Source organism: Aquarana catesbeiana, linkage group LG02, assembly GCF_042186555.1.
Source record: "Aquarana catesbeiana isolate 2022-GZ linkage group LG02, ASM4218655v1, whole genome shotgun sequence".
Taxonomy (NCBI): domain Eukaryota; kingdom Metazoa; phylum Chordata; class Amphibia; order Anura; family Ranidae; genus Aquarana; species Aquarana catesbeiana.
Genome location: NC_133325.1, coordinates 503061949 through 503074445, shown reverse-complemented (window position 1 = coordinate 503074445; position 12497 = coordinate 503061949). Strand labels below are relative to the sequence as shown.

The 12497-nt window shown below is 43.1% G+C and overlaps 1 protein-coding gene and 1 long non-coding RNA gene across 2 annotated transcripts in view; one reads left to right on the top strand and one right to left on the bottom strand.

Moving 5' to 3' along the window:
- HSD11B1 (hydroxysteroid 11-beta dehydrogenase 1) overlaps positions 1–12497 on the top strand; it is a 96106-nt gene that overhangs the window by 61114 nt on the left and 22495 nt on the right. The window contains exon 3 of the mRNA XM_073615761.1: positions 1563–1674. Within this exon, the coding sequence (XP_073471862.1) occupies positions 1563–1674 (112 nt within the window). The remainder of the gene's footprint in view (positions 1–1562; positions 1675–12497) is intronic.
- The window catches only part of LOC141128463 (uncharacterized), a 35118-nt gene continuing 28821 nt past the window's right edge, over positions 6201–12497 (bottom strand). The window contains exons 2-3 of the long non-coding RNA XR_012241693.1: positions 6639–6780; positions 6201–6523 (exon numbers count right to left, since the gene is read on the bottom strand). This is a non-coding gene — a long non-coding RNA (uncharacterized lncRNA). The remainder of the gene's footprint in view (positions 6524–6638; positions 6781–12497) is intronic.

Sequence of the window (12497 nt, the reverse complement as noted above, 5' to 3'; positions counted from 1 at the left end):
ATTAAGGTGGTAATTGTGTATTTCCTTCTGAATTTACTTTAACACCTTTTCATGCGGTATTTACCAAGCATTTTCAGCGTTTTGCGATAAATACCGCAAAACAGCATAGTGAATTCACCTTTATAGGATCACATGCAATATTTAGGGAAAATGTGTCTGGACACTTAAATACTGCATGCGATCTGTTATAGTGAATGGAGCCCTGTGTCGCTTACATAGAGGTAAGCAACAGAACTGAGCACAGAACCCGCCAAAAGGAGAATGACTGCTGGTGTTCTGCTGAAAACTCCAACTCGCCAAAATCTCCAACCACGTCACTTTCGGTGACTCTCCAGCACCAATCATTGGAGATTTTGACGAGTTGCCTGTTTTCACAGAACACCAGCAGCGTATACAGTACGGTACACAATGAGCTGGCTGTTTTGACAGAACACCGGGTAAGGAGGAAAAAGTTGTCGCCATCTGGGAGGCAGCCATGTTGTTGGTTAGTATCGGGCAGACTAACAATGTCCACTCATATGGTGTACCATACTGTATACTCTGCCGCTGTTCTGTTAAAACAGACAACTCGTCGAAATCTCCAATTATTGGTGCTACAGAGTCACCAGATATTGGAGTTTTTGGCAGAACACCAGCGGTGTCCACGGCCACTTTCTATGCACTCCAACACAGACGAAAACACAGGCACAGCATCAAGGATGAACAAATGGCAATGCGTTTCAGGGGCTCTGCTCTTTGTTAATCCTGCCTGTAGGGAAAAGGGAACCCACTTCAGGTGACTCTTACCTACATTTTAAGAGTTTCTTTTTTTTTTAGGATTTATTTCCTCCTGCTGACACATCCCTCTACCCGCCCCCCCTCCCCCCGCAGAGCTGCTGGTTTTCCTCCTCACCTCTCTTACTGCACTCGGGGATCTTTTCAGGTTGGAGAGTGGGCGAAGGTTGAGACCTCTTTATTTCTTTAAGTCCCTTCTCACCATATCCTGTATGTTAATACTGCCCGATTCTTAAAGAGGAACTGCAGTCTGCTCACATAATTTGTAATAAAAACTTCTTTGCCATTCTGAAGCTTCCCTCCAACCACTTTGCATATTATCTTATATATACTGTGATTCTGTACTTGCCAAATATGCTGCAGATATCTACCTCCACTGAGTCTGGCTGCAATCATTTTAACTGTGGGCAGCTGAAGCTGCTGCCTGTTTACTTCCTGGATTTACACAGACACACAGAGGCACACATTCAGCTCTGCAGTTCTCATTGGCCCTCTTATGACTCACCCCCCCTCCCTTCCTGGCAAACTCTCACAAGAGTGAGAGAGAGAGCTGTGCATGATGTCACAGGCCTAGGCTAATGACCAGACAAGAAACAGGAAGTGGGCTGTATAAGGTATTTACTGGCAGAAAAAAATGTTTTACTATCCAAATTTAAAACAAGGGCAGAAGATTTAATAGATGGAAAGTTGAAAAAATGACTGAAGTTCCATTTTGTTGAGAAGCTATACACTGAATATATCAGTCACATACAGATGACCCATGCTAACATTGCTTTTTTTTCTCTTAGGTTGTAGAAAAGTGTACCAAGCTTGGATCAGCATCTGCCTATTATATACAAGGAAGCATGGACAACATGACTTTTGCTAAACAAGTAGTTCATGAAGCAGAACGTTTATTTGGTAAGCGTGTAAAGATTCATTCTCAGAATTTAGATGCCTAGACTAGCACTCATCAATGTAAAAAGTGACAGAATTTCGGATGTTTCTACCTAGCTGTAATGATATTATTTATTTAACAAGCACCACTAAAAACAAACTCTCTTCAAGTGATATTAAACCCAAAAGCAAACATATATTATATTGTGGCTTACCAATTCTTAGATGTCATCACTGCATTCGTTTTCATTTTTAGGCTTTATTTATTTTCATCTGGTGATCTAGCCAGTAATTGTTTTGTTTTTCAACAGAACATGCTGTCCTTCAAACAGAACAAGCTGTGCAGCAAATGTAGCAGTTACATAGTTGAAACAAACCATTTAGCACTGACAGAGGTGCTTGCAATGATTAGCTTTTATTTATTCATGTAAACCAGGGGTCCTCAAACTACGGCCCGCGGGCCGAATCCGGCCCTCCAGCGGTTTTTATCCGGCCCGTGGACTGCCCCTTTAACATCGCAGCACTCCCCCTGCCCTCTGCTACTTTTATCACACAGGAGGGGAAACATGACAGGTCTGGACAAAGGACCTTTTGTGTTAAGAAGCAGGTGATTGGTTACTAGGCATCGGGGTGGTCCCAGGAATCAATCACCTGCCTTTCACTTGCAAAGTCCCACCCTTTGTCCGGACCTACCATGCTTCGTGTCTTGTGTGATACAGGTAACAGAGGGGAGTGGGAGTGCTGTGATATTATAGAAGGGGCGGCAGTGTAATATCGATGAGGGGAGTCTGTGATGGGGGGGCATCTGTGATAGGAGGCAGTCTGATATGGGGGGGGACTGTGATATGGGGGGCTCTGTGATGGCAGAGTCTGTTATGATGGATCTGTGATGGGGGGATCTGTGATATGGGGTATCTGATATGGGGGGGATCTGTGATGGGGGAGTCTGATATGGGGGGATCTGATATGGGGGGATCTGTGATATGGGGGGCTCTGTTATGGGGGATCTGTGATGGGGGGATCTGTGATATGGGGGGATCTGATATGGGGGGGGATCTGTGATGGGGGAGTCTGATATGGGGGGATCTGATATGGGGGGATCTGTGATATGGGGGGCTCTGTTATGGGGGATCTGTGATGGGGGATCTGATATGGGGGGGGATCTGTGATATGGGGGGATCTTTGATGGGGGATCTGTGATGGGGGTATCTGTGATATGGGGGGATCTGTGATGGGGATCTGTGATGGGGGAGTCTGATATGGTGGGATCTGTGATGGGGGAGTCTGATATGGGGGGTATCTGTGATATGGGGGGATCTTTGATGGGGGGCTCTGTTATATGGGGGGATCTGTGATATGAGGGAGTCTGTGATATGGGGGGAGTCTGTGATGGGGGATCTGTGATATGGGGGGGGATCTGTGATATGGGGGGAGTCTGTGATGGGGGATCTGTGATATGGGGGGATCTGTGATATGGGGGGATCTGTTATGGGGAAAGTCTGTGATGGGGCGTCTGTTATGGGGGTATCTGTGATGGGGGAAGTATGTGATATGGGGGAGTCTGTTATGGGGGGAATTTGTTATGTGGGGCTTTGTGATGGAGAGGAGTTTGTGTTGGGGGGCTTTGTGATGGGGGATCTGTCATAGGGGGGCTTTGTTATGGGGTGAGTCTGTGATGGGGAGGGGGGTCTGTGATTTGGAGTGGTTCTGTAATGAGGGGAGTCTGTGAAATACTGATAAGTTCATATTGATTACAATTGTTCTTTATTTTAAATATTGTACTGTTTTTTCCTGTTTTTTTTTTTTTTTTGCACTACAAATAAGATGTGTGCATAGGAATTAGTTCATATTTTTTTTAAACTATAGTGCGGCCCCCCAACAGTCTGAGGGACTGTGAACTGGCCCCTGTCTAAAAAGTTTGAGGACCCCTGATGTAAACCCTTTATCCCAAGGAAAAAAAAAAAAACTGTTGCTGGAATTGCTTGTGTAACTGCAGTTTGAGCTGGAGTTTGGCTTCACTTTGTTAGTGTAGCTAAATCTGTTAGTCCATCTAAAGCTGGCCATACATAGGTCATTTTTTCGCTCAGTCAGCAGGGTGAACGGAAAAAAAAACTGTCCAGATTCCGTCATCTACACATTCAGTGTGGATGCTGCCTATTGGCTGCATGTGTTGATCAAGCAAGAATTTACCAACAAGCTGGTTCATGAGATTGTGATAGACTGACTGGCACCAGTGGTGTACTAAGGGGGTGCAGGTGGTAAGGTCTGCACCTGGTCCGCACACTCTGGGGGTGCTGTGGACACCTATCATTTTTTTTTTTAAAGTGCTGCAACACACACACACACACAAATATATACAGTGGGTATAGAAAAGAATCAACCCCTCCCCCCTTAAAAATAATCACGTGTTGTTGCTTTGCAGCCTGAAATGAAGACAGACACATTTTTTGTTTTATCCAGCTGTATTTACTAGTGCAACTTATAAAATCCAAGTGAAAGATATAACACCAACATATCAGAAAGAATAATAGTAAAAAAAAAAAACACCCAGAATCTCTAAATTGGAAAAATTATCAGACCCTGTAAAAATGTCAGTATTTTGTTGGACCACATTTTGTTATAATTACAGCCTTTAGTCTGTTGGGATAGGTCTCTACTAACTTTGCACATCTAGATTTTGCAATATTTGCCCACTTTTCTTTGCAGAATGGCTCGAGTTCAGTTAAATTTGATAGTGACCATTTGTGGATTACAGTCTTCAAGTCATTCCACAGATTTTCAATGGGGTTTAAGTCTGGGCTCTGACTAGGCCATGCAAGGACAATCGTCTTTTTCTCCTTCAACCACTGTGTGGTCATTTTCATATTGGGATGTAAACCTTCTTCCCATTGACAACTTTCTGGTAGATGGCAGCAGATTTTCCTCTAGAATTTGATGGTAATTTGCCCCATCTATTTTCCTTCTATCCTGACAAGTGCTCAAGTCCCTGCTGCAGAGAAGCATCCCCATAGCAGATTATTACCACCTCCATGCTTTACTGTAGTCTCATCTGACCATAACACTTTTTCCATGTGGCCTCAGAATCTTCAAGGTGCGTTTAAGGTGGTCAGATGAGACTAAAATTGGCCTCAACACTAAACAATATGTCTGGTGGAAATCCAATGCAGCTCACGATCCAAATAACACCATTCCTACAGTAAAGCATGGAGGTGGTAATATCCTATTATGGGGGTGTTTCTCTGCAGCAGGGTCTGCACCCACTGTTCCTGTGACAGCTACAGTTCAGAGTGAGGAGAAGCCTCCTTCCCTTCACTGGTTATGTGACAGAGCCAAGGGGAGGAATTCACTTCATTTTGAGCTTCACCTGCATCTGGTCTTCTGGTGTGTTGAGCGAGTTTAGAGAGGGGAGAGATCTGTACTGAGAAGGGGGAGGGTGGGGGGGTTTGTATTGAAGGTTCTGTACTGGGGAGGGCAAAGGATGTCTGCATAGGTGTGCGCAGCCTATTGCATTAGGGTGTGCACCTCAAATGTAATAAAACATGGACAGTGTTAGTAGAGCAGGGGACTTGTCAGTAGGGCAGAGGTTGGTTTCAGTAGGGCAGTGGATGGTGTCAGTAGGTTTTTATTTTTTTATTTTTATTTTTACAATTCTTTTTAGGAGCCCTGTTTAGGGGATTTGGTGAACTATCAGCAGGGGAAATCTGTGCCACACAAGGTGATTAGGGTGTGCCCAGGCACACCCGGCACACCCCCTGTGCACCCCCTGCGCACGCCTATGGATATCTGTACTGGGGGTTGAGGTGTTTGTACTGAAGGGTCTGTACTGGCGAGAAGGTGCATGTGTATTGAGGGGTATGTACTGGGGGGTGGGGTCTGCACTGAGGGGGTGGGCTGGGAGGGAAGGATTTATGAATATTAGGGGAGTTAGTATGTACCCGACAGTCTGTGCTGGGGGGGGGGGGGGGGTTGGTACTAAGGGTTCTGTACTGGGGGTACATACTCCTGACCACTGTACTCTAAGTACATTAAAGTTCTTTAGGTCTGTTGTGTATATGAAAGATTATGTAATTGAACAGTTTAATTTAATTAAAATGATTCAACTCTTGCTTGTTGCACAGTCATTAAAACATATTTTTGTGGGTAAAATTACTGTATAAAAGGAAAACTAACTAAATGGGACTTTATATGAGGACATTTACAAAAATGTACCTCCATCCCTAAATTGCATGCAAAAAACAAAGAGGTGGGGGTTTTTGGGACTTTAAATGAGACATGCAGCTGGGAAGGTGACACAACATGGTAATGATATGAATGTCTGATAATTGCACCATAAATGCGACCGCATCGTATTGCATAGTAATAAATGCATAAACAGTAAATTAGAATAAATCAAGGAAACTTTATTTCATAATAAGGTATATATTATTGAGACATCATAAAACAATATAATGGCATAGCAGCCTATTATGGTCATCATGGTACCATAGTAAGAATTCATCAGACTAATATTTGCATGCGACTGCATCAAGGTAATAATAATGTCTGGTGAATGGACCACATTAGTGACCAAATAGCTTGCATGTATACAGAGTAAAAGAGTATAACATATAAATGAATATTCCATGAGTATGAACCAAAATGACAAGGTGACCCATCAACATAGCAGCACGATGTGGAACGCAATGGTGAGATAAAAACAATTACATTTTGAAGTTGTGTGTCTTCACAGTAATATAATAACATAGCAATTGGTGGAATCCAAACGGCATAATCTGGTAGAAAAGTGGAAGGGCTGTTAATGTGAATAGCATCTAAGAGCTCTACGCGTTTCATGGATCTTTCCAATCTTCAGGAGCAGATGCAATGTAATTGTCTATAAAAGATATTAAAGAAATTCTCAGGGGCTGATCACAGGGCAGGTAAAGAAAATTGTTGTAATATAATCTTAAAGTAGCAGTGATGGTTAAATACCATAAAAGGTTACTTACAAAGAACCTATGTAGATGGGTGGAGGGCACCGAGGGTGTGAGCCTGTCAGGGATAGAGATCAAACAACCCCGGGAGCTGAGGCGGTACCTAAAGGGCGACTTTATGAGGAATTGTTGAAAGTGAAAATCACATCTTCATGTTCTAAAAGGATGAAAAAACTAAGAGTGACTATAGAAAATAAAATAAATATGAAGTAGAATATATTAGTGTTGAGAAAGTGTGTGTGAATACCAAACTAAACCAATAGGTATAACGGTTGCAGTATTGAGAAAAAGCAGAGGGAACAGTGAAAATTGTACAAATAAGTGGTAATGTAATGACCGAACAGGAAAGAATATAGTCAGGAGAAATAGAGTTGCATGTATATGCCTGTGCCACAGGAAAAAGTGTAACAACAATAGTGGAGGCCAAAAGAAGCCATAGTATTACCTGAGATTCCCAGAACACCAAAATGCCAACTAAGTGGCCACCAGTAGGAAGTGTTTAGCGGGGAATGTGTATCCAATTAGGGGGAATAGATATAGATTAGAGTGCCGCCAATAGGTAACTGCCAACGCCACGTAAGCGGCTAGGATAGAGAAGGGTGACAGCTGTCGGAGCCGAACCAAGCCAGCCCGCAGCTGGCGCTTCTTATAGACGCTGAGATGGACGGCACACAGTGTCGACGTGATGGCGTCATAGCGACGTAACACGCACAAAACTGGGAGCGTGGCGTCGATGCGTGATGGGAAGTCCGCCCCAACCCCCATGTGACAAGGGAGGGGGAGGGCTCCCAGCACGCATCGCAGCTCCCGGGATTGCGAACCCCGGCAAGGAGACCCACCCAAAGGCCGAACACACCCCCCACACAGGGTGTGGTCCGCAAGGAGGTATAAACGAGACAAGGTTAAAAATGGTAATATAGGTACTAATTAAATACCTGTCTCTGGGAAGGAGCCTCAAAAAGGAAAAGAGTTGTAGCCAAAAGTTTTAAATCATACAGGTACTAATGATGGAAGATACCAAAATAATAGACGTTATAATAAAACCTACGATCCTATCCACAATAGAATTAAAAACCTTACTCAAAAAGTATAAGCCTAAATAGCACTTACACTGAATGCCACCAATAAAAGTAATAAATATAAAAGGTAGCATGCATGTCTCCATCCCTGATATTTTGAAAAAAAGGAAAACTAACTAAATGGGACTTTATATGAGGACATTTACAAAAATGTACCTCCATCCCTAAATTGCATGCAAAAAACAAAGAGGTGGGGGTTATTATTACCTTGATGCAGTCGCATGCAAATATTAGTCTGATGAATTCTTACTATGGTACCATGATGACCATAATAGGCTGCTATGCCATTATATTGTTTTATGATGTCTCAATAATATATACCTTATTATGAAATAAAGTTTCCTTGATTTATTCTAATTTACTGTTTATGCATTTATTACTATGCAATACGATGCGGTCGCATTTATGGTGCAATTATCAGACATTCATATCATTACAATGTTGTGTCACCTTCCCAGCTGCATGTCTCATTTAAAGTCCCAAAAACCCCCACCTCTTTGTTTTTTGCACAAAATTACTGTATATGTGTGCTGAGCAGTGGCAGCTGGTGCTAAAAAGCCAAGACTGGTCACCACAGTCGCGGCTCCCCTGATACAGCTCTCCTCCACGGCTTCTGTGCTAACCCTGTCTTCTTTCCAGGTTCCAAAAGATCAGCCTCCTGACTGGCCAGGACGAGACAGCGGAAACCGGAAGTGATGCAATGGCAAATATTGATTTGCTAAAATTACAAGTGGGAGGGTTCGAGGCGCAGTGCTGTGCGCCTCAAGGGCATCTTAAAACAAACCAATTAGAGCCTCAGGTTCTAATCACGTTTGTAAAAAAATTACGGACCTAATAGAAACCAATTAGTCCGGTACCTCACACAGTGCAGTGAGTGTACACACATAGAATTGATTTTTAAATAAATGATAATATGACTAACATTTTTCAACTTTAGGATGTTAAAAAATGTTATTCATATTATCAGTTATTTAAAAATAAATCGTTCTATGATTATGCAAACTAACTTTGCACCCCTTATGGACTGGCCGCCACTGATGCTGAGTATAGGGGGAGTAAACTCAGGTTTTATTTAAAGTGGGTTGTAAACCCACTTTAAAATTCTCAGGCACTCCCCTGTCTTAGCAAATGCAATGGCTCCACTGTATGTGCTTTATTAAAAAATGCCTCTGTATACCTTATTTCCGAGCATCACTCGGAGCTCACGTGACTGCCCGCCGTCCCCTCTCCCAATCCGACGGCTACAGCGGGAGGGGTTGAGAATCCTCCACTGACGTCAGTCGGGAGGAGGGGAGGAGAGCAGTGTGCGGTCACGTGAGTGCTGAGCGGCGCTCGGAAGTAAGGTATGGTATACAGAGGCATTTTTTAAATAAAGCACATACAGTGGAGCATTGCATTAGCGAACGCAGGGGATTTCCTGAGAGTTATAAAGTTATTTCAGCAGCAGGAGGTGAGGCAGTGGGCACTGGCATGAACTGACAGGCAGGGAGGGGAGATGAGGACAGAGGAGGACAGGAAAGCTGCGCATGACGGAAGCACGTAAACTGACCACGGTATCAGGGCTCAGCAGCCATGATAAACCGTTGTCAGTTTGCAGAGGGGAGGGCAGAACCAGGTAGGATCAGCCAGGTATTTTAAATGATACAGGGGGGCAATATACACTTTTTTAGGGTAATATACACTTTAACTATGCCCTCCTAATTCTCTTTTGTGTGTGCGTGTGTGTGTGTGTGGGGGGGGGGGACAAATGATACGCTCCAGGTGCTAGACATACAAGGTATGTGAGTGGTTGGCACCACTGGCTGTTAGTGAACCTTGGGTCAATATATCACCAGTTCTTCCTATGGCTTCAGCATCTATATTTCGATAAGGCCAAGCTGGTCTAGCTCTCTGCCTTGTCCCTCTCTGCAGCACTTTAATAGTATAACTATAACATATGGTTAATAAAAGTGAGCAATAGCTCTCTAATATAGGTAATCTGTTGCTGCAGAGGTGCTTGGTGAAGGTGGGTGGGGGGGGGTTCTCTATTTCCTGATGTTATAAAAATAAAAAGCCAAAAATAAAATGTATCTAAATCATAAAAAATTAACCACTTCAATACCAGGCACTTAGACACCTTCCTGCCCAAGCTAATTTTCAGCTTTCAGGGCTGTCTCAATTTGAATGACAATTGCGCGGTCATGCTACACTGTACCCAAACAAATATTTTATCATTTTGTTCCCACAAATAGAGCTTTCTATTGGTGGTATTTGATCACCTCTGTGATTTTTATTTTTTGCGCAACAAATTTTGAAAAAAAAAGTTTTTCTTTGTTTCTCTTAAATTTTTTTGTAAATATGTACATTTTCTTCTTCACTGCACTGACGGGCACTGATAAGGTGGCACCGATGGACACCAATGAGGTGGCACTGATGAGGTGGCATTGATGGGCACTAATAGGCGGCACTGATAGGGGGCACTGGTATGCGGCACTGATGGGCACTCATAGGCGGCGCTGATGGGCACTCATAGGCGCACTGATGGGTACTTATGGGTGGCACTGATAGGTGGCACGGATAAGCACTGATGGTCACTGATAGGTGGGCACTGATGGGCACTGATAGGTGGCACTGAGGGCCACTGATGGGTAGCACTGATTACATGGTGGGTGACATTGCTGGGCATCACTGATTTTATTAGTTCTATAATGGTGCCAGTCAGTGCCCATTTGTGGGCACTGATTGGCATATGTTGGGCATAAGTTGGCACATGTGGATGGCCATGGGGGATGTACCTGGCCATACACATGTTAGGGGCTTCCCTGGTGGTCCTGGCACCTTCCCTGGTGGTCCAGTGCGGGCATCCGAGGGTGGGCTGCGCTGATAAACAATCAGCGCAAACCCCCCTTGTCAGGAGAGCCGCCAATTGGCTCTCCTCTACTCACGTCTGTCAGATGCGAGTGAGGAAAAGACGATCAACGGCTCTTCCTGTTTACATCATGATCAGCCATGATTGGACACGGCTGATCACGTGGTAAAGAGCCTTCGTCAGAGGACAGTCAGGATAACAGAACTACCGCCCAGCCGTCATTCTGCTATAGGCCGGGCGAGAAGTGGTTAAATACTTTATTAAAAGATATCCCCTCGCTGTATTAATCCTCGGGTCTTAACCAAACACATCAGACTATGGTTGAGATTTGCTTTTACATTATGAGCATGAAATACTCGTGTTACCCAGCAAAATATCATTCAGAACTTTAGGAGTAAACCAGTGAAAATGTCACTCTTATGTCACGTCAGTGCAAATCCAAATTGATCTTATCTTAATGTTACACCCAATAACAATTTACTTAAACAGATCACTTTCTTCCAGTGTTTTGTGATGTAACTTTGGAAGGTGAATGTACCTAGTAGTTCCTACAGTCCGGAGCCCATGTATGTAGCAGCTGGGAGAAGCTTTCCGTTTTACAGCTGAGGCACTGATCAGAGTTGCTGATCATTGCAAACAACTGTTTGTAAATATGTAAACAAACTGATACGTGTATCTAGTTGCTGCTGTTAGCATGACCTAAGCAACGTGAATTTTCATTCAGGCTGGGTTCACACCTATGACGGATGCGGCTCACAGCAGGGGGTTCGGTGCATCCCTGTTCTCCATTTCAATTTTTTGTGGTGCAATTTTTGCCTGAATTCGGCCCTGAAACGGAGCCAAAGGCACACAGCGTTCCTGTGCAAGCCTCTCCAGAGCCGCCACGGAGATGTGTGAACCAGCTCTATAGAGAGCCAGTCATATCTCCTGTCATGCAAATTGGATGCGGGGAAACCCACATCCAATTTGCATAGGTGTCAACCCAGCCTTAGTGTAGTAAATGAGGTTAGGCTATGCTATCCAATAATGTGTGAGCAAAAATCCAGTTTTTCAGTTTTCCTGCACAGGATTGGATATTTTTTTAAAAATCGCTTATAGCTAAGCTTCTCCACAATCACAATGCTATGCAGAATTTCTCTTTGTACTAGAAACATTATTTTGGTGTCATGATAAATGAGATATCTTGCAGAATAAAATTGGCACTTGTTTTAAAGTTTTCAATGGTCAAATTGAAAAGGCTTTTTTTTACTGTTTTACTTTGATTGTACCTTATTTCCTTTAAAATATATATAAATGTGTCCTTCCTTTCTCCCCTCCCCCCTTCTTCTCCATCTTATGTCACAACTATGGTCTTTCTTATTTTCATCCTTTTCTTTGTTTTTCTCTTCTCTCTCCTCTCGGATACTGACCGTCAGTTAGTTTCGGGCTCATGCCATCTCTAATACCATCCTAGGTTTTGTATTTCTTTTGTTCTGCATTCTTTTTTTAAGAATTGAAAGTATTACAATGCAAAGAAAACATATGAAAAGCATTTTTTAAGGTTTAGTATTTCAAGCTATAATCTTGCCAAATTGTTGTATCTTTCATACTCACTGATAGGTGAACAAAGGCACTACAATGTCCATACTGTACTTTTTCTTGTTTATTGATCACATAATTATGGATACTTGTTTTTTCTATGTATGTTTTGCTATTTTGCAAAGTCAAAACTAACAAATATATTGAAATGAAATTATATATGTATGAACTATTAGGCCCATTGCTTAAATGATAAAATTGCTCTGGAGCACAAACAGGGCCGGTTTACAATAGATGCGTTGCGAATTCACAGCAAATTTGCACCACATCAAAATCGCAACCTGTTCACGTGTATGAAAGTTAATGACACCCTGCAATCAGTTTGTAAAAAGCAGCGCAATTTGCAGAATGGGAGGATCGCATGGGTGT